The 22,091-nt window shown below is 42.7% G+C and overlaps 1 protein-coding gene across 5 annotated transcripts in view; it reads right to left on the reverse strand.

The window, feature by feature from the left end:
* Window positions 1-3,917: 3,917 nt before the first annotated feature.
* The window catches only part of RAB3B (RAB3B, member RAS oncogene family), a 55,102-nt gene continuing 36,928 nt past the window's right edge, over window positions 3,918-22,091 (reverse strand). For all 5 annotated transcript variants that reach the window (XM_040565077.1, XM_040565076.1, XM_040565079.1 and 2 more), the window contains 3 exons: window positions 14,577-14,695; window positions 6,248-6,372; window positions 3,918-4,439 (listed from right to left, as the gene is read on the reverse strand). In XM_040565077.1, coding sequence (XP_040421011.1) covers window positions 4,252-4,439; window positions 6,248-6,372; window positions 14,577-14,695 — 432 coding nt within the window. In that variant the 3' untranslated portion in view covers window positions 3,918-4,251. The remainder of the gene's footprint in view (window positions 4,440-6,247; window positions 6,373-14,576; window positions 14,696-22,091) is intronic.

Here is a 22,091-nt window from a genome sequence, read left to right on the forward strand (position 1 = left end):
GGGGGAAACGGGGAGGCCCCCGTGGGCTGCGCGTGGCCGGAGCGGGCGGTGATTGGTGGGGGTGGGGGGAACCATCGGGGGGGAAGGAGGGGGAGAGGCGACTTTCGGAGATCAGGCGGAGGGAGGAGAGCAGCGGGGTGAAGGGAGGGAGGGAGGCAGAGGCGGACCCCAGAGCCCCGCCCTCTCACATCGCGGTCCGGCATCGTAGCCGCCTTCCCTGTCCGCTGCTCCCCCCCCCCGCTCGGCTGTTGGATGAGTCCAACCGCCCCTTGCGGAGGCCGGCCACCTCGCTTCCTCCACCCCTTGGCCCAAGCAGATGTCGCTCCCTCCCAACACGACCAACCAGCCCTTCTCTCATTCCCTTCACCTATTGGCCCAAGCGGATGCCGCTCACCTGGCAGAACCAATCAGCTCGCGCGAGCCGCCCCAAGGGCCGTGAGGTGCGAGGCCCCCTCAGCGCGGGCTGGGCACAGCGGCTGCCCGAGGCGAGGCTCGTACCCCTCGCCCCGCCTCCCCCGCCCCTCACAGGCGCTGCGGACCCCTCGCGGACCGTTACCTTCCTGCTCTCCGCGCCTGTTTATTTTTTATTCTTATTTTTATTTTCCTAAATAAAACAGAACATCTAACAGAAAAGACGGAGCTGCGGCACTCAGTGCCTGTGGGTGCTGTGGCCCAGTCCCTCCAGTTCCGTAGTCCCAAGCACTTTCCCCTCGGTACACAAACTCTCCCCCCTGCGAAGCTGCCGGCGCCTGTGTGGCGAGGCCCAGCCCCAGCAGGAACGCGTCTCCTCTGCTCCGGCATCTCCCCGAGCCGCCACCTCCAACGGCACGCATCTCCCGCAGCCTTTTCCTTGTGCTGCTGCGGGGACACCTTCGCGCCTGCTCTTCCGTTTATGGCAGCCCCTTTGCATCATTCCGTACTTCAATCTCCTGTAACACCAGCGCTGTTCGTGCCTGTGTTGCCTGCAAAAGGAATGCAGACAGCGATTTCAAGGGTGGGAGGCTCGCAGAGGTGAGGGCAGGCAGACCCTCGGGCTTCTCCCCCCGTGCTCAGTGCCTTTTTTCTCCACTAGGTGGAAGCCAAGACCACGTCTCACCTGCAGCCTCGTTTTCTCAGCTTTTCTGACAGAAATGCGCTCCGAGTGCTCTAGGGGCGGGTATAAGCAATAGAGAAGCGTGTAGAGAGCAGTCCGTCAGTCGTTCCTTCCTTAAATCTTGTAACCATACTGTTTTTATCAAAACTAAGCCACTGCTGGTCAAATGGAAGGCAGTCAAATATAAGAATGCATCGAACGTTTCGGGTTTGTCTTCTGTGGAAGCAAGTCCTTAATTTCCCTCGCCTTGACAAATCATCTCACATTCTGCCATTACCTTTTATAAGCCGACACAAACAGCAATTATTATCGACTCTGATAATACTAAAGTCAGAAGGATGCCACTTAAGACAAAAGGCTTTCTCTCCATTCATGGCTTTTAATGCAAATGTAAGATGAGGAGATCCATCTCTCTGTGAACATATTTTATGTCAAGCTTGCCTGTGATTATTTGATTTTGGATCTGAAATAAGGTCTGCAGTATTTCTGCATCAAATGCAAGGTTTCTCCGTGTATGCCATACAGGGAAGGGCAGAATTCATAACCATTTTCTTCGCCACTTCTTTGGACAATTCCGACATGTAGTTACTTGCTGGGTTGTGCTGTAAAAAACAATTCTGCCTAGCCTAACACTTCCTAGCTTGAAGGGCCTGGAACATAGTTGTATTTTTCTTAGAAAAAGACATCTAATTTGACTGGAACATGATGAAACAATTATTTATTGGGCAGAAAAGCAAGAATTGAAATTCAATTTCTGCTGAATCCATTTTCTTTTACCATCAAGTTGCTGAGCTGAAAAATTCATTATTTTCCCTGATGTGCTCTCTTATACCTTCACAGCTCAAAATCATCACTCTGCTGTGGAAGTTTTTATTTCTTTTTCATACTACAGAAGTTACACTAAATCCTGCTTCTGCTGTAACTAAAACACTGCACTGCACATTTATTGGCCAAATAACCCTTGTCTTCACTGTTCTAAGTCTGCGTAGTGATTCTTGGCTACTGGGCTCAAGGATCATCAGGCTGTCAAAAAATGGTCTTATATAGCCTGATCTACTTTAAGAGCATTAGAAGACACATTCTTTATATACGCGTAAGGTTGGCTGATATTAGTAATGCAGCTCATACAAGCTCTCTGACCACACCTGGTGATGACATTTCTCTTTATTTTGCAGTTTCAGGAGTTTAGGTACAATAATCACAGTCCTTGCACTGCACAAATCGCATTTTCAGTACGAGATCATACACACCCAAAATGTCACAGTAGAGATTTCTGAAAGCAAACAAACAAATACAAACAAACTCTGTTACAAAGGGATCAAGCCTTGAGCACAATGAGCTCAAACTACATCAGTGTAGTTGTATTTTTCTCCAGAATACCGTGCTTTTTTTCTTAGAACTATTATGCTTTGAGACATGACAGAACAAAATTACAAAAGCATTCACTAGTGCAATGATCCAGCAAATCACAGTGCAGTGGGCAGATACTGGACTCTAGTTTCTAACAGAAATTCGCCTTGGTCAGAGGAGTCCATAGACCTAATAAAAACTTTTCATAATTTTCACCCTTAAGACAGCAAATCTTTCTATATCCACCTAATTTACACTCAAAAATGCAATTTGCAGTCACTGTTTGGAGCTGGGATGGGCAAATGACTGTGATCATGAACAAAGGCATACACTCTACACAATTTAAAAGGTTTGCAAAAGCAGTTCCTCCATATATTTCAGAGAAATGCAAGCTCTGCATGTGGGTAGTACACATATACAGAGTTCTACACCCACATATAGAAGATTATAATTTTAGAGATATTGGAAGTATGTGAATATTTTAGGTGTTGAATATTAAAAAATGTGCGTCCCTTCAGAGAATCACAGAACAAAATGTCTGTAGCATAACTGAGATCTTTAACATTTTTCTTTCGTAGTTTAAGTTTTATTAATCACATCTTTCCCTCCCTACACACACACACACTTTTTTTTTTAATTGTACCTTGTGGTTGAATCTGAAACCTGAAAACCTATGCTCACACATGCACCCCTCTAGCACAAATTGAAAACAGAAATCAACAAAATGCAAAAAAAATCTAATAATATTGGCAACAAGATTTTTTCTCCTGATATTTTTCTGAGATAGTGCTGTTCTAAGTCTTACTTGTCAGAATGTGCCTCCAACCAAGCATGCAGCAGCCACATCCTCCTTCCTTCATCCTGCAAAATATCTGCCATCGAGCAGCTGCTCAGAGTAGATCCAAACCTAGACAGGTAACAGGGAAAAAGCTGCAGGAGAGTCAGCTCTTGCGGCTCAAATGCTTGTGCACAGCAAGGTGCCAACCAGTGACACCAGCAGCGCCTCGCAAGCGGTTACCTGAGACTGAGAAGAAGGCTGCAGGACAGAGCAGCCCCCAGAAGAGCTCTCGGTCCTTCACCCAACACCAGCCAAGAGCACAGGGCAGGGCAGGTATGGCTGCAAGGACTTTTCCTTCCCTGCTTGTCAGCTTCAATTCCTCCATATCATATTCCTCCATTTAGAGGCTTGGCAGAAACTGTGACAACCCTCATGCTCTTGGCACTCTGAAGGACCTTGAACTGTCAGATGGAAATACACTGATTTCTGTTCCATCACACAGAAACCTGAGGTCCATGTCTACAGGAGACAAACCATGACTCCAAAAATATCTGGGGATAGCTTGTTGTTGTTTTCAATAATGTAAACAATAAAAATATAAAAATAAAAACAGTGATTTCTTGCCTTATAAGAGAAGATGGTTTTGTCCCCATTTTCTTTTAGACCTTTTCCCTCCTTTTAGGTTTCCTGCTGTTCTTGACAGAACTCTTTCTGCTATAGTAGACTTTTTCATTAAAAATGCAACACTCTCTGTGGAAATCACATTTGCAACATTATACAATTCTTTTTCTTCAGCGTAACTCACACGTTAACACTAGGTGCACTTACGATATTTATTCTTTTTTTTTTTTTTTTTAAATTATCAGATGAGGAAATACATAATATTAAACACTCCAGCACATTAAACAAACATACCAGTTTCCTACAACAGAGACTTCTGCCTTTGGATTACATGATAATGCACCATCACAAATGAAAAGAGAAAATTTAGTCAGGAAAGGAGAAGGACATTTCTCAGCAAGAAAGGTCACTAACACGAGCAGTTCTGCTGCGAAGGGGGTGGGTTGTCTGTGAGCCGCACATTCCTTCCAGAAGTGCCCCTGGAAGAGTCTGATTCTATACTCTCCGACATCTTTTCACAGATTATATCCACGAGACGCTCAAACACCTGCCTTACGTTGATGTTTTCTTTGGCACTAGCTTCAAAATAGTCAAAACCTGTGAGGAAAAAATGCAAAAAAAAAAATCAAGACACCGATGTTAGGGAGATGATTTTTAGAATACTAACCATTTTCTTTGGAATTCACCTTAGGAAAACAAGACATTAGACAATTCTTTGGCTCCGTTGACTCTCACAGTCTCAGAATACTGAGCAGAAATACTTCTAAAATTCATCAAGCATCTATAAAGGTCAAAGGTGTAAATAGATCCTTACCAGAGCCCTGGTAAACACTTCTGCAGACAACATGGATCTGAATAAAGCCAGGGCAAGGGAGTCAAATTCTCCCATTCCCATCAGAGAAGTGGGCTGAAGCTGCATGAGGGAGGACCTGCAACTAAATCGTGCTTTGGTCCTGTTTTCTTCTGTTCTTTGTCGGTTTAAGTGCAAAGCTCTTCAGTGTACTCAGTGCCCGTACAGCACACATCCTGACACCCGTTCTGACAAGGGCTGTTCAGCACTGCTGGATTAAAATTAATGTTGTGTGTCTCCAGTAGAGTAATATCAGCAGCCAGCAGACAGCTCCTAACCACAGCAATGAGCACAGACTCCCAAATGCTGACTCTTTCTGATTAAAAGAACTACAGCAAGGCTGGAGTCATACCGAGGTAGGGATGGCACAGAGGCAGCCATTCCTGCTGACACCCAGCGCTATGCAAAACCAGCGTCCTGGCCTCAGCCAGGAGCAGCACGCTGAACTGCAAAGCATTACCTGTTTCAGGCCACACACTTTGTCTTTCTAACCACAAGGGTCTCAAAGACCAACCATAACTTACAATGGCTATTGCTTCTGTTTACCAGGCTATTATGCTGCCAACAGCAAGAGCACAAGTACCACACAGTTTATTTTGGTGTAAGAGACATTTATATTTTGGGGGCATTCTCCATTGCATCAGTTTCCCTGATTCTGTCACAAATGAAGGGAAAGCAAAGTCGTCTTAGCTGATTACCACTGCCGGTAAATTGAGTCATCTTGTGTGAGATCCACTCCCTTCTACCACTTTTTAAAAATCATGGGGTAACAGGTGAAGTGATGGTGGAATTGTTTGCCTCGTTACCAATACATAGGGAGAGCTCTCAAGTAACAGACAAGGGTTCTGCCTGCTCCACTTGCCATCTCCGAGGATGATTAAGGATGTATGGAAAAGACAAAAGAAATGAGACAACAGAACGATGATATCTGTCAGTCCAACAGTGTTTTAGCTTTTGCTGTGGCTGAAGCTGTTTTGATTTAATTCACATTCAGGCCAATAAATTTCTTAATCTTATTGGCAAATGATTTCAGTTACATTAATGCCACTACACAAGTTTAGAGAAAAACGCTAAAGGATAACCTTTATGTGAATCATTATGATGAAAGCTAACAGTTTAAGCAATCGATAGTCAATTAAAGAGATTCCTCCTACCTGATACACAAAGTAGTTTCAGGTAATGCTGAACACAGTTATCACATCTAATATACAGAAATGCTGCCTGTTAAAACCAGGTATATTTTCCTGTCCTTTTTTCTTTCAGCTGAGCTAATAAAAGCTGCTCTTTTCAGATAAACTTCATCTTCCTCATATCCTTACATATTAGCATTTGAGATACAGCCACCCTACAAGAAGGTATTATTCAACACTAAACAAGTAAAATACTGAGCTAGAATATATTAATCATCTTTGAGCTAGAATATATTAATCACCTTAATTGTAATGTCACTATTAAAGTGTTACTGATGGAAGGATTTTTTTATTGTACTAATCAAAAGGAACACAGTATAAAGAAGTGGAGAAGAAAAAATAAATAGAAGAGCTATGACACGTACCTAGCTGATCAGCCAGATGCTTCCCCTTCTCCAAAGGAACAATCCTTTCATCCTCCATGTCGCATTTGTTTCCAACAAGAATCACTTGTGCGTTGTCCCAGGAGTAAGTCTTGATTTGTGTGGCCCTACAGCAGGACAAGAAAGATTGTTTCCTTCCATCAGCCGTGCCAAAAGACAATCATATTTCAAGTATGAAAATAAATACCATTAAATAAAATATCCGTATTCAAAGACTGTAAATTAGAAGAAAAATGACTAAGCTTACACACAAAGCGAGGATTCATCCAGTGTAATCTACAGCACCATTCTCTTTTATTATTCCTTAACTTTGTGTGACAATAAAGTTCCTTATGAAATTTGTAAGTGCTTTGCAGATCTTGAGATTCAGACAAAAAATTAATGGAATAATTTTTGAAGTCCAGGGGGAGGAAAAAAAGCATTCTTCTAAAGCTCATTCTACTTCAGCTACAATCTGTCAGAAGAACTACAACCAATTACACCCTTTGAGGATACTGGCTCTGTAGAGAAAGCCATAAAATAGATACACACTTCATACGAGTTCTACAACTCCTTGCAAAACATGAAAATAATTCATAACAAGAAAAAATATCTGATTTTCTGCAGAGTTTTGGTAACACCTTAAGAAATTGTATTTTGAGAGTCAAACGTAGATGAAAGCATCAAGTCCTCTTTGCTTGAACAGGAAACTGTCATGGAGACAGAAAGGTGCATAGAAACATGGCAACAAATGCTAAAGAGAAACAGAAATATATCAAATTGGGAAGATGCAGGCTCAAGGTAAGGCTTTGTGAGCTAATATTTGAACCCAGCTGGATTAAGTGACACCTAAGGCAGGAAATAGCAGCTGCAGTGACAGACGGCACGTATCTGACGAATGCCAACATCAATGACAAAGGGATCAAGTACATGGGAGTTGAAGCAGAAGCACTGAGATGAACTTACAGCCACTGAAGCTCTCCGGGGCTCAGTGTGCTGAAAAAGGAGCAGAGCTGGCTGCAGACCTCAGGGGTCTGACCTTACACTTAGCCTCTTTATAGTTTTTCTTTGACAAAAGAGGAGTTATATACACACACACGGTGCCACAGAGCCAGCAGTGAAACAGTATTAACACGGTAGGATGTTTTCATCCATTTTTCAGGCTGGCCCAACCTATTTTATCTTCACCAAATCAGCTCTATCTTTTAAGTCTCCCTCCTTCCCAAAGGTAATTAGGCTGTTCTGCCAGAAGAGATACAAGCCTTCCTCTTCCACCTTCTCCAAACACCGCTCCAGGCCCTACTCACCTTCCCATTCCCTGTTCCTGCTCAGCACCCCTCTCTGTACAGGACCATCGTGGTTTCGGGCAAATCTACCATTTCCCAGGCAGCCAGGAAACCCCTCGGACTTTAACTTCTGTTTAGTTTGCTTGAACTCCCCAAACAATAAAGGCACTTGATTCCTTCGCTTTTCAATTAGCGGCAGCCTCCAGCTCTGATCTACTAATGATAACTTTTAATTAGTTTTGAGTTGCTTACTTGCCTTTGCCACGGAAGCAGAGGGTCACAGTGCTCCACAGATATCTGTGGAAAAGGGGTCACACATCACTGTACAACTTGCCTTTAAGCAGCAGCCTATTCAGTTTGCACTGGAAAACACAAACCTCGACAAAGCACACCGCACAAGCCCAGGCTCAAACTGTACCTTGCAAAAATAAACAAGGACTTTGTGAAACTTAAATTCTTCTTACTGTCCTCAAAACTGTCTACTGTCCGTCCCCATGTAGACAAGTCCTGTGAGAGCTACATGATAAGTTTATATGGTATTCTGGGGTTTCTCGAGGCTCATCACAGAAGGAAATGACTTCAGAAATCAGCCAAAAGCCCAGGAAGATGAAATCTTCCCACTCTCACTCTGTAAACAATAGAGAGAATGTAAGTCTCTCTATGTTCAATTTAAAGCACCTACAGCCAGGCTCTTCTGACTCCCATTCCTGTCTCTGGTTTGGATTCAGCCTTTCAGGGGGGTCACATGAAGACACGCTGCCAAACCTTAGATATCTAAATGGAATTACTTGGAACGTGAAAAAGAGGAGAAAAACATGAAGTATCTCCCACTGAATCTCATTCTTCTTGTTTTGTACAAGTTAGTGAAAATCCTCTCTCATAATGTTGCCGTTTACAGTTATTGTGAATAATAATAATAATAAAAAAAAGCTTTACTTACAAAGAAGAATGTCTAAAAAATCCTGATCCATATCCAAAAAGTGAACAAATTTGTAGGAGCTTTAGGAAAATAAAACAACAAAAGAAAAGGCTTGTGCAATTGAGATGCTTCAACAAATATCATGGCAGTCCTGTATATACACTGGAAAAAATGTGTGACAATAATAATGCTATGCCTTATTTGTGCTGAATTCCCCAAATTAATGATAAAGCATGTTTTTTACAATTCATGCTTAGAAGAAAAATAGCCTCAGGTTCACAGTTACATGGATATATCAAAAACCCAATTTGGAGATCAGCCTTAAGGATAAATAAAGCTAGTGGCTTGTGAACCCACCTGTTGCTTAAATCTAAGTTAAATTTGACCAATTTTTCCCTTCCCTCCTATGAAATTGTCTAGATTATCCAAAGCCATTTCCACAATGTTTTCTATTTACTTCACAGTAGCAAATTCTGAATATATTCTACTTTTTGTATGGTTTCAAATGATGTATAATACACTGATTTATCTACACAAAAGTATCAGGGCAACATCAAATAATAACTGTCTAACAAATCTAGAAACTGAGCTGTAAGCCATAAAAGCTCATTTTAACCCTTTCACTCAGCCTACAGGGAAGACATCTGATTCATGAGAATGAACTGAAGACTTCGTGTTTGTGTACCACATCAAGAGCTTATCTAAACACCTAACATACAAGTATGATCCTCCTTATTTAAGGCACAGAGTACCTTTATTTTGTTCAGATGAAGTATTTCTGGAGTGACACAAAGCAAACCAGAATCCTCTTTAGGATGTCCGTTCATAAGATGGGTGTAGTAAAAAGACCACCCAAGGAAGAAATCCTACGGCAGATTATTTCATTTGTGGACAGGGCAGGAGGCTGTTAAAACAGTCACTGCCAAGGAGCCAGAGACAGGAGGTAAAGTGCACCATACATACATGGGGTAAGTTTTAGAGGGGATGTTAGAGCTTTATGAAAAAGCTTGGAGAAAAATCAGGCTAGAAAACACAGTCTACTATCGCAATTTCCCAGCTAGAGGGAGGACAAGAGCTCAAAGACACCGGAGAGGACTACAAGGGAAAAGACCTCTCTCTGGTTGAGAGCTGACTTTGAACAAGTCTACCTCCCCCTAACTTCAGTGTAATTATGGATTTTGAGATCTCTGCACACCCCTGGGAGCTAAACAAAAGTTTGCCATGGGCAAGAGCTTACTTGGAGCGCTAGGTCTCTGGTTCAGCTGTTTGTTCATGCTTTTGGCTTGTTTTCTGTAGGGAATTCTGCAAGAAGAGATGGTACAAGAGAAAGCAGTGAGATGGGCTGAGACTCACGTTGACAGCGTGCTTACACAGCGGCTTAAAAAACCTGACCCACTGAACAGCAGTAGGCAGGGCACCAGCAAGAAGGAACAAGCTTTGGACTGGAGAATGTCCTACTGTAAAACACATAAATGACTACTGTGTACAACTTGAGGCATTATGAGGTTTTGTGAACGAGTAAAGTTTTAGGACCCAGGAATTATGTTCAGGTGGGAAATTCTTACCTGCCAATGAAAACGGACTAGGATGTGGACAGCAGCTAACCGTTAGTGGAAGAGGCATCATTTCTATTTATTTGCTCCTCATTTTCTTGAGCTACCCTCCTAAGCTTGACTGCATTTGCTTAATGAACCCAGTTCCATGATCACATGCCAGATGATTTACTCACATGCAGAAGTTTCAAAAATGTTAATTTCCTTTTTATTTATTTGTAATAAATGTGTATTACAGTAAAATATCATAAAACTGTGCCTACACGCTAACTTGCCCCTAGATAGTTTGAAAATGCACTTGGTTAAATCAGTGTAAGACTACAGAAAGAAAACCCAAGAGAAGTTCACAAAAGACCTATTAAAATATCTGTTCTGTCTATCAGAGAATATGCACTTCTTTTAAAATTCCATTTCTACTTTCTACCCAATTTCCATGTAAATACAATTTTAATATATTAATTCCAACTTCTTTTTACGTATCTGTCACACAGTCCATTAAACGTGCATGAATGTGGGCACCTCAGTTAAAATTATCCTTTTCTATATATTTTGTATTGAAAATATTTGAACATAAAGATTCTTGAAATCGAAGCCCTTCCTACTTATAAAAGCTTAAATCCTTCTTCGTCATTTCCAAATGTATTCATCAATTTCACAGAAACAAATATTTTGAATTAGATGAAAGCACGTCACCTAATTTGAAAATACTTATCACTTGTTAATTTGTAGTTTATTTTTTAAATTTACAGAAAGACATTTTCATTTTTTAAGGACATTCAGCAGGCTTCATTCTGTAGCTCACTACGCAGGTCTCATCAGCAGCTTATTCATTTTTTTTGTGCCAGAGGAACACTAAAATTCCATCCTCATATGCTATTTTAGAAATAACTCGGAAGATTAACAGGTTCCTCTTACTGGATTTAATTCACGTTAATTGAATACCGCTGATTTATTCTCAGTATCTAGAAATGTCAGTCAATTTGCCACATCATATTGCATCTATCACAAAATGTTCAGCTTAACTGAATTCTTTATTTACTGTAGCTGGACACCAAAAAATGCATCAATAACCAGCCAGAATATCAGGACATTTAAAAGGGAGAAAATATGTGTAGGATTAATTGCTGTAATCTTTTTTTTCTGGAAATTTTCAGGATGTAAAAATACCTGGGATGAGTTTGGCTATTCGCTTTTGCCACGATTATTGCTAATGTAATTCCAGGTTGATGCTCCATCCCTGTTACAGAGGCCCTTCCTCCTGCTGGGACAGCAGGAAGGCGACACATCCAGGTGGAATACAGGAGACAAGGCAGGGGCATGCTACTGATTTCACGGCCTCCGCAGCCTCCCAATTGCTGCTCCATCCTCTCACCAAAGAGAAGCACAGCAGGACTGCTAGGGCTCTTTTCATCATTAGGCGCATTGCTACCTCCTCACACTTGACCTGATGAGGGACTAGGCTCCAGGAGCTTGTTCCACTCCCGTGGTAGATACCTGCATTTTCCAGGGAGCGTACAGTTCCCGACTGAAGACTAGGTCCAGTGCAATAGTTTTTGTTTTGAAACAATAACAATATCACCCAGTGGAAAAAAAAAAATCCTGCCTATTTGCTGTCAGTGTGCCAGGGACTGATATAGCAGCACCAGCAAAAGACAAAAGCTTTGGATTGCATTACTCATCCCTTCAGAAGTTTTGAAACCAACTCTGCAGAGTGGGGAAAAAACGTCTCGTGGCTGCATGGCCACTAGAGGACTCTGCTGGCACAGCTATGCTGGCTTGCTGCAGATATTATTTCCACTCCTGTGGACAAGCTTCAAAGGAAGGAAATGGGTTACACGGGCTACTACATTTTTACCTGCCCCCACCACCACTTGGCCTCAAAATCTTAAAGCTAAGAGTTGGAAAGATTCCTGACAAGCCAAGTGAAATTCAGCAGTTATGGTCCACCTCTGTGCTTTGGTTGACAAGTTCCTCTTAGCAAGGATACTCTGGGGCTGGAAGAGAGTCAAGTATGCAAAGCTGACCTTGGTACATTCTTCGATGGAACAGATGTTAGACCATTTCAGTACAAAACTTCACCTGTGCAAACTTTAAAATAGTAGCTCAAAGCTTGAGATTTGGTATTTTATTCTTATTTTTTTGCCCAAAAGACGATTTAACTGAAATATTGTATAAAAAGACTGACATTTGTATGAGCTCTGCCCATCTCAAAGATCTGAAGCAACACCACCTTAACCCTCAATACCTAGACATGCTTCAGAAACATGGAAAAGTGGGTAGAAGAAAAACAATTTGAAAGCTAGAGTGACACAAGATAAAAATGGCTTAGACTTGGATTTGATAAACAAAATTCCAAACCAAAATTCCCTACAAGTTGGCTGATTTTTAGACATGAGTAAAAGCCAATGACCCTGTGCTGTCTGTCTCTTGCCTCTTCATTGTGCATTTATTTCCAAGGATGTGCAAAGTCAGCTGCTTTTAAGAGTACTACTTACAAATTGTATAAAATTTAGGGAAAAAAAACACCTGAAAGGAACTCTTCTGCGACACAGCAAGCGTATTAATAACCTGCATTTGTATAACTCCTCGAGAAAACCTACATAATCAAGTCAGACACCTCCTTCCAAACAATCTCCATGAACAACCCCATTCCCAAGTCCTTCAAGTTTGATTTGATAGCAATGAAACCCGGTGTGTTCGCAGCCTGGTGACTGGTTAGCTGGTGACAGCCAACCACAAAACAGAACAACTGAAGTTTCCTCACTCTTCTCTCTTCAAAAGTGCTTCTTTCAGAATCTTTCTTCTCCCCAATCAAAAATACTTTCACTGAACATGTGTGAAGCTATATTTAAAACCTGGAAATTTGGTTTCTAGATTTGGTTAAACTAGTAAAACTCATTAGTGGGGAACCAACTTGCAGACAGACAGGTAGATGGGCTGTGTGGTCATATGTACTTCATTTCATCATGAAATCAAGCTGAATATATTTAGAGCTTAATGAAGGATACTGCCCTAGCTCACGTGCCTGCACTCTTATGGAAAAAATCCACGTGCAGATAGCTGCATAGAAAGCTCCATCTGAGTTTGGTGAAAGGTGTGTCACGTGGAGGAACCTGGTTTTGGCAAAACTTTGGGTTTATGTTTCTAGCAAGGAAAAAATCTATTCCTCTCTCATTAGCTGCTGGAAGACAAGTCAGGGAAGGTGCTGCAGTCCACCTTCTGCAATATGGTGTCGTGATACTGGAGATAAGGTGAAAGTGGAGACTGCATCTTTAGATGTGATGATCAAGAGCAGCTGCTTGAGTGGACAGTGAGAACAAGTAGTGGGCAACCTTGGAAGAAGGCCAAATTATTAGAAACAACAAACTATGTTGTTTTGGTTTTGAGTTACAACCTAGTTTAAGAAATGCAGAAAAGGAGCTTGACAAAAAGCCAGACTGAGCTGGGTGCTAACAACCAGTGCCAGCTAAGGAAATTTTAAGTGACCACCTGCTACCATCACGTTCTCCAGGAAGGTCACTGAGATCACTGCAAATCAATCTGTCAGACTTAGGAGATTCCATTACCCCCTGCACTGCCTTTCTTTGCATGCTGGCCATGCCTATCTGCAGTATAAAGCAACAGGTAACAAGCAGCAATGACTGCAAGATACTTGAAGTCTCCAAGTCTCCCCTGTCAACGCGACAGTCATAACGAGAATTGATGTCCCAATGTCAGAGAGTGTTCAGTGCCATTACAGAAAAGTCAGAGACATAATCTGGTTTCCTTTGACAGTTCTTTATAGCAGGGACGCCCACACCCTACCACCCAGCTCTGAACAGACTCCAGCTGCAGGCCTGTATGAAGGAACTCCCATTTCCTATGACCCAGCGTCCCTCTGAGAGGATGCCATGTCAAAACCAGAGTTCCAGCAACAGGGTCCAGCCTCCCACTTATCTGTGCTGTGCCTATAGCTGCTACCTTGCAGCAGCAGCTCCGGTGTTTTCACCCTGAGCATCGCACTGGTGAGAGAACACCTCCCATCAGCTACCACCATGGGGGCTGCAAGCATTGCCCTGGCTCTTCTGGGAAGACCTCTATTCTTCCTGCTCTGTGTATGTACTTGTCCGGAAGGAAGGTCTGGGCCACAGCTCCAAAATCAAATTGCAGCATGGGGTAAGACAGGGCATTTCTTCCCAAGGAAGAAGACAGGTGGAGGGGAGCCTCCAGGTGACGAAGGGAAAGTGTACAACAGAAAGTGGGGAATTCACGCCTGGGTACCGATGCAGCTTTGATACTGCTATAAAATTTTTCAAGTGACTGATTTAGTGCTTTCTTTTTTCACTCTGGTTTGTTGTAACCAAAAAGTCCAGAAATAATTTTCTGGTGTTTCTGCTTCTGTACTGAATTCAGTGGAGCCAGAAGAGCTTATAATAGCTGAAAATCTACTTCACAGACTAGCTGCAGGTGAAGAAAGAATATGGTGTTGTAAAGCAATGTGAAGGGTGGGATGTCAGATGTTCTCAACAAACAATTGTGAAGAGAGAATTACACAAAACAAACAAACCTAACAACACTGATAACTTATTTCATACCAGTCCTGCACTGCATTGAAAGAGTCTTCACTGGTGATATCATACATGAGGATGAAGCCCATAGCTCCTCGGTAGTAGGCTGTAGTGATGGTCCTGTATCTTTCTTGTCCAGCTGTATCCTGAAACAGAGATGAATATTTAGGCTTTGAGACTCAGATTCTCAGAAACAGGACTTGTAGTTAGGTCCTGTATGTAAAATAAGGCAATTGCTTTTTATTATTATATATTTAAAAGTTATCATTTGTTCTCGCTGAAACAAGCTCTACTTAAATCTTAGCATTAATTGGGCTTTTGCATCAGTGATGATCTCTTAAATGTGTTTTGACACATGTATTATTAAAAAAACCAAAGATGTCAACCCCTTAATTGCTCCTCTCTGCCTCAGCCTCAATGCAATAACCAAATGTTAGCAGAGTTCACTGAAGGATGGCACTTCAAAGCAGAGGCAGTGTAAAACAGTCCAGCAGTGTACCTGGCAAAAGACATTTGTGTTGCAATTTAGTGTCACGGTCAGAAATACATGATTGAGATGGATGATGTGGGTGATTCGGTTCTTACCTGAGGTTAGAGACAACAATTAAAGGCTGGATGAAGTGAAAATTGTTATACAAAGTGAATTTGATATGGACTGTCCTGATCACAGTAGCTGAGGTGTATATGCTAATTCAAGACTTATTTATCCTCTTCTGCAGCTTAATTCTTTTCACCTGTGGAGCGCTGAAGAATAACTTTACCTGCAGTTTTCATTACTATGTTCAGCCTGACAGCACAAAGGTGAAGCTCTGGCTCTGGCACATACAACATAGGAATTTCAAAATACTCACACCAGCTGGAAAATACGCCAACTACCATCTGCTGGATGACCACATTTATTCCTCGTATTTCCAGTGGTCTGCTCAAACTGGGGAATATTTCTACATCAGATCAGTAGTCCTCTAGCCAATCTGCTCCCTCTGGACCTGCCTACTGAATCAGGGACAGAAGTTACATGCTTCAAATAGCATGTAGGAGGTATCTACCATTTGAACAAAACATTTCATCCACCTTTTGGCAAAGAGCAACTCCATGAAATAGCTGCAGGGAGGCGTAGGGCCTTATCTTCAAGGGAATGCTCAGTACACGGTGTTGACTGCTGGTTACTCTTAAAGGTCATCAGATCTGAGATGAGTCCTGAAGTCCTCCAAAACCCCCACTTCAGAAAGCATTCACTGCCATTAAATTAAAATGTGATTAACAAAAATTTTCTCTCTCTAGAGAAAAAGATCCAAAAAGGACTTACTCACATAGCTACCTGGAAGAGAAAAATAAATCCATACAGAGCACTCTTCCAGAAGCATAGGGTATGTTTCTGATCAAACACTCCACAATCCAGAGAAAATACATGAGGTACAATGGGTAGGAAATCCAGCTTTTAAAATCCTAGTCCATAGGTCCCATGAATGCAGCTTTATTTATTTATTTGCATGCAAGAGACAGTGTTGGCCCTTCCAGAACACACTCAAGCAAGTATATGAAAAGGGAAAACATCTATGATCACCTGTTGTTTGGCACCAGCACATCACAGAGGCTCTCTGTAGGAGGAAGGCGCTTGTAAATAAGCTCCCTGCAGCTTGCTTAAAAGGCTCAGCCTATTGCACTGCCATGAGGCTATCCACAGCTCTAACACAAAGTGAATCTCCCAGGGCAGAGATTATGCAGCATGAATCTCGCTCTGTCTCCACCACACCTCCGGAAAGATGAAGAGATTTTTCACTGGGACTTGTGCACTTATTTCAAGGCAGGGTAGCCCACTGGCTGATCACGGTGACGCACTATGTCTAAGAAATATTTCTCGGATTCCCTCTTGACAAGAAGCACCAGAGTGAGGCGGACACCACCTTGCAGCCTGAGCGATCATTTCTCCTCCTGCCATTGATAAACCCATCACAGAGCTCTCCCGCTCACTGACACTGCACCCTCACTTAGCTGCTGAGCAGCTAAACCAGCCGGGCCGTCTGGCTCCTGCCTGTACTCCTTCAGGTGGGAAGGGTCTCTGAGCAATATTTTCCACTCTGTTAATAAGGAGAGACATGACAGTTGCTTTATTTTAGCCTGATTTCCTGAGGACATGAGGCTTATAGTATCACTGGTCTCCACACGCGCATGTGTGTATGCTTACTCTAACTCTGGAAATTACGAATGCATCTCAAGTCAAATCTGATCAAAAGTCAATCTTGGAGGTATGCTCTTACAAATGGTATAAAAATAGTTGGAATGGAGAAGAGAGACATTAAGCACACACTAAGCTCAAGTGCAGCGCTTATCTTTCTCAGACACAAAAGGATCCACAGGAGAGATTTTCTTCATGCCTCATTAGGACAAAACACCTCTCTCTTTAGGAGAAAGACCTAAATCAGTATAAATAACTTCTCAGATACTACAAACGATGAAAAAAAATAAAATCCACAGGTAGTCGGGCTTCTTTCATTCACTTGCTCACAGAGTTACTGTTTACTGGTTCTACCTCCCAATTCTCACCTCCTATTTTCTGTTTAAATAGTCCCTTTTTGGCTTAGGGCAGGAGATTGATCAGGCAGTAAGAAACCACAAGCAACATTGTCCAGCTATACACAGAATAATTCAGAAAGAAACAATTCAACAACGGCTTGGAGCAAGGAGTCAACTCTGAGGAGGTCCTGCGAAGCCTGAAGGGATGAGGGACCCTCACGCTGGCCTCCAGAAGAGGCGCTGGCACAAACTCCGTGCCTGCCTTCACTGAGGAACTGCACTCAGCCCACAGACTTATGTGCGTTACAGGGAGGCTGTGAGGCTGCCTGAAGACTGTGAGTTTGGTAATTCTAGATTGTTGGATTTTGTATCCCCCTGTGAACCCCGGTGGCCCTGATGTATATCTCAGTGAGAGGTGGGTACGTGGCAGCAGGGGGCACAGAGCCCTGGGGGCCTGCAGGCATTTGCTTAGTGACAGCCTGCTCTGGGTGGGCAATGCACTGCCCTCGTTAGGAAGGCAACTTGCACATTCATTAGCGTATACTTTGGTGCCTGCCTTCTCAGGTTATCTGGGAAGAGGGAGGCCAAAAACAAGCATCCTATATTTCACGGTACGTAAAGTTTCTTCACGGCCTTGCCCTAGCAGTAAGGCGGCCCGAGGCAGAGGTGCCATTCACCTCTACGTGACTCACTGGTGGGTTCCCAGCTCTGGCTTACTGCACAGGAACAGAGCACCTTTTCTCCCCATAAAGGTTTTTAGTCACATTTCTCCAAAGCCCTTTGAATCTTTTAGTATCACCCTAACGTGAATTTTTTCCTCAGGTTATGTTAGATTCTTAGACAGTGCTAAAATGACTTAATTTTCCTGTCTCTCACACTGTTTTATGCTATCTTTGTGTGAACTGCCCCCCCCAAACACACACACAGATTTTTCAACAGAAATGAAAGAAAATAAACTGCAGAATCTGAGCTCTATTTCCTCAGCTCGTACAGTAACTGCCCTTACATCAGTTTAAAATACCACGAGCTGCAGGTAATTAGGCGTTTCAGTTTTGCGTACCAGACATTTATCTAATGAAGGAGAGAAATAACTGATGCAGATTGCTTTTTTTTTTTCCACCCCTCAAGTTGTTTGCAAGATTTCCAGGTAGAACACAAACTCGTTAGAAGACCAGAGAAGCAAGCAGACAAGGCTCAGGCGGGGATGAGCAGAAACCCGCTGCAGCTCTAATTAACAGTCTAGCCAAATGCCTAGGAAGAAGAGCCTGAGCCTTCAGCATCCAGAAGCCTGCCTGGCTCTCCCTGATGAGGAATCAGATAGCTTAGTTATAGCCAAGCACAGAAGGGCCTCTGTGAGGTATATTTACACTAATGTGCTAACAAGTCTGTTCTTTTGTAGCTTACATATGTGCCTGTCCTTGATATAAACAATTAAACAAACCCCGCAAGACCATTAGTTGGGAGCTTGAATCAAAAAAATGGAAGGTTTTGCATTAATGAGCAATCAAAATTCAGTGTTTATCACAGGAAAAAGGATCTAAATGCATCTGCATCGTGTGCAGATGCCCTCTACTCACAAGGTCCATCACCTAAACATTCATACAAGCACAACCATCTATTTGTTGTTTACTCGGCTGTCTCAACAGAAACAGCAAGGTACTCGCAGAGGAAACACACTTGAATTTTTAAAGCTCAATAAATGATCTTTGCTGCTGGTCTGAAAAGTCAGAGTCCCTACCATTGCTTTTCTAATGAAGATTTTCTGGTCACAAGTCCTTTGTACAATATAAAATGTCACTGAAACTTCACATCTGTACCAGATTTAATCCCCTCAGCACTGTGACTTTTCGAGCAGTGTACATGACAGTCTATAGTAAATAAGCCTTGCAATTCTTTGAAGGATTTGTTGTTGTTGTTTTTCAAAGAATAAGAATAACTAAGAACAGAAGTTACCTGTTGTCCAGCTGGACGGCAACAGCTGCAAACTGCACGTACGGCAATCCGCTGCTGCTATGTACTTAACACCTTCCTTGCGTAGGCTGCTAAGAGACTCAGAGCAGAGGCTGCATCTACCCCAATCACCAGCACCAGCCACAACTGCCAAAGGCTATTGCTATAGCTTTTAGGTATACCTTTTTGCACCTTGTTCCAAGTCTGGTCAGCCTTGGAGACAGGGTAATGGACTTCATGACACAGTGTTTATAGGGGCAGCAAGTTGTTTGACATCAAAACGTCAGGAGATATCTGTCTCTCTGCCACCAGAGCTCAGCTCTCAGCAAGACCGGGCACCTCACCTCTTTTTCTCTACAAGACAGGTAACCCAAGTAAGAAAGAAAAAGGCACATCTTGCAGGCAGAGGGCTGTTTGTCCTGCTTCAGGGCAATGTGGGGCTCCTACTTGACCCATTTATGTCCAATACCTGTTTACTTTCCTGTCTGCATGGATGAGGAAACATCTGTGCTCATGTGAAGCCTCCTCAGTTGCATGCCAGCATCACTGCTGTGAAAAGACAGCGCTGCTCTGCGTTCGTAACCTCTGCTGCTCTCTTCCCGGCTCCAGACAGATCCCTCGGGCTGTGGGTGCAGCCTTCTCTGCTGCTGCCCTGTCCTTTCTTCCTCACTGGACCTAGTTAGCTGCTCATATCTAGGGAATCAACTAGCATTTCCTCACCTTTCTGGACTGCTGCAACGTGAAGTGTTAAATTTCTTGTGACCTCCAGCAGTTCTAGCTGGTTTGTTCGATATTATTGATGCCTGCTGCGAGCTGGCCAGTATGCTCCAGTCCGACCTCTTGCATCTCAGCAGGCACGTGTCAGCCTGTGTGCTCTGGGGCTGAGACTTCCTCAGCTGAGTGTTTACCTAATGCTCAGTGCCGTGCTCTGCCATCAGACCTCCAGCAAACTACATGAACATGCATGTATTTCCTCTGCAAAAGTGGACTTTTGACTGAAAGCCACCAAGAATCTGCTAAACAGAAGTCACTTGGAGTAGGAGGGAAAAAAACTACCAAGAACCACACAGGTGAGTGAAGAGAGTGACCTGTGGCAGACTAGTATGTGACATTAATGAGGAAATGCTAATGTTGAGCTTACTGTTCCTGCTGGCAGCTAGAAATAGGAACAAACAGACAAGCAAGATGAGTCACTGGTTAAGACATGGAAAAGATGTGATGTCATGAAAAGTCTGTGAAGTTTCAATTGCTGCCAGGAGCAAAATAACACCTGGTTCCTTTAGAGCTCAGCTCTGATTAAAATGCTCCAGTTCAACGGATCATATTGGGCATGTTTTTTTCCTCTCTTGTTATTGAGTGCTCCCAATGCCCAAGAGTCACTGGAACCTACTCAGACACATTTAGATACCTTGAGAGCCAGTTTCTTATGAGTAATATTAGCAATGTGCAGCAAAACATTTTTGCCAGAGAAAAAGCAACACACACACAAAAACCTTGTATTTTATATAAAAGGTTCTAACCCTGCAAAATGTTTTTTAAACACTGCCCTATCTTCACTTTAACTGGAAGTAGTAAAACGAGAAGCCTTGGCTAATTTCAGTACCATCAGCTGCAAACACTTCACTCTCCCATCCTATTGTGCTTAGGCTGTACAGCAGCTGCTGCCACCCTGTTTTCTCTGGTGTTCCCACACAACTGCTTCCATCATGGAGACTGAGGGTTCATGAAAATCAGAGACTTTCAATACAAGCACAGCCTACAACAGCTCACCATCATCTGGTCAGTCCTCAGGGACATCAGTCTTGACCCCTTCCACTTCTGAAGTCGTGCTCTGTAGGGTACAAACTTGGTGGCTGGGCATCCCTCCAGGTGAGGCACTACACCTACTGACTGCTTTTCTCTTTAAAGCACTTCTGCGAACTCAGCTGATGGACAAGGAGAAAAAGTTAGCACAGGTTGACTTCACCAACCATTACAGCATTCCGGGGGGTTGGGAAGCCCCAACTGCTTGAACTTGCTCATCAGCTCCACACCATTTAGGACAAAAAAGTAAATCACTGAAAATGCAGCTGGGTGAATTTGCTCAACAGAATGTAACTTCCAAACTGGACTCAGACCAAGGTACTGTGATTAACACTCCTGCTCATGACCTACTAATATGTCAAAAAAAATATTTCCATTTTCCTGGGTGCCTTGAGATTCTAGTAAAGATTAGCTGCAGCTGCCATTCCTGATTTGTTAAGTAGAAAGGAGGACTGAAATTGGGCTGTTTACTTATGAACACTATCTGCTCTTCTAATCTTTTTACAGGTTGAGTTTCTCTGTTAGAAGATTTAAAAGATTGTGGCTGAAAAAAAAAAAAGAGGAATTACATGAAAAGGTACAGCTAGAGATTAAGTTCATTGCATACATTTCTTAACTCTTATAAAACTGAAGAGTTTTATTTTTCATGGGCAGAGGATTAATATGAAGATCATTCTGGTATTTTTTGATTCTTCCAGTTACCTTGACAGAAAAATAAATAAATGCCGGGAATAAAAATATGTAGCACCTACACCACGTACCTATTCCCAACTTCCACTTTTGTAACTGCAACTAAACAATTCAAGGTAACAGCAAACAAAATTCAAATGCATCACATCTCTTGAAAGACTATCCACTGAGGGCAAGTGATAAAACCATCACTGATGTGATGAAAAATATTTAAGTATTAAGAGTCTAGAATAAGAAGCATTTTCGGCACTGAATGCAATTTTATATAAAAACAGTTTGCCAGTTCTGCATGACCTTTTTAGTTGTTCCACATATACTAATTCTCTCATTCAACCACTGTAAGAACAGCTGTACAACGCTGAGATGTCTGAGCAATGTTAGCCACTATAAGGGCATGAATTACAGCTAGAAATGTTGAGCAGATAAATCAGTCACAGGCAGAGTACCTCAGAAGCAGCACTACGTTACTGCGAACAAGCAAGCCTGGACACCCTAGCTGGTACTTCAGCGCACTGGATAGACGCGGGCTGGTCCAGCTCCCACTGTGTGGGTCATGACGGCTGTCTGCTAAACCACGGAGATAAA

This window comes from Cygnus olor, chromosome 8 (assembly GCF_009769625.2).
Source record: "Cygnus olor isolate bCygOlo1 chromosome 8, bCygOlo1.pri.v2, whole genome shotgun sequence".
NCBI classification, from domain to species: Eukaryota; Metazoa; Chordata; class Aves; order Anseriformes; family Anatidae; genus Cygnus; species Cygnus olor.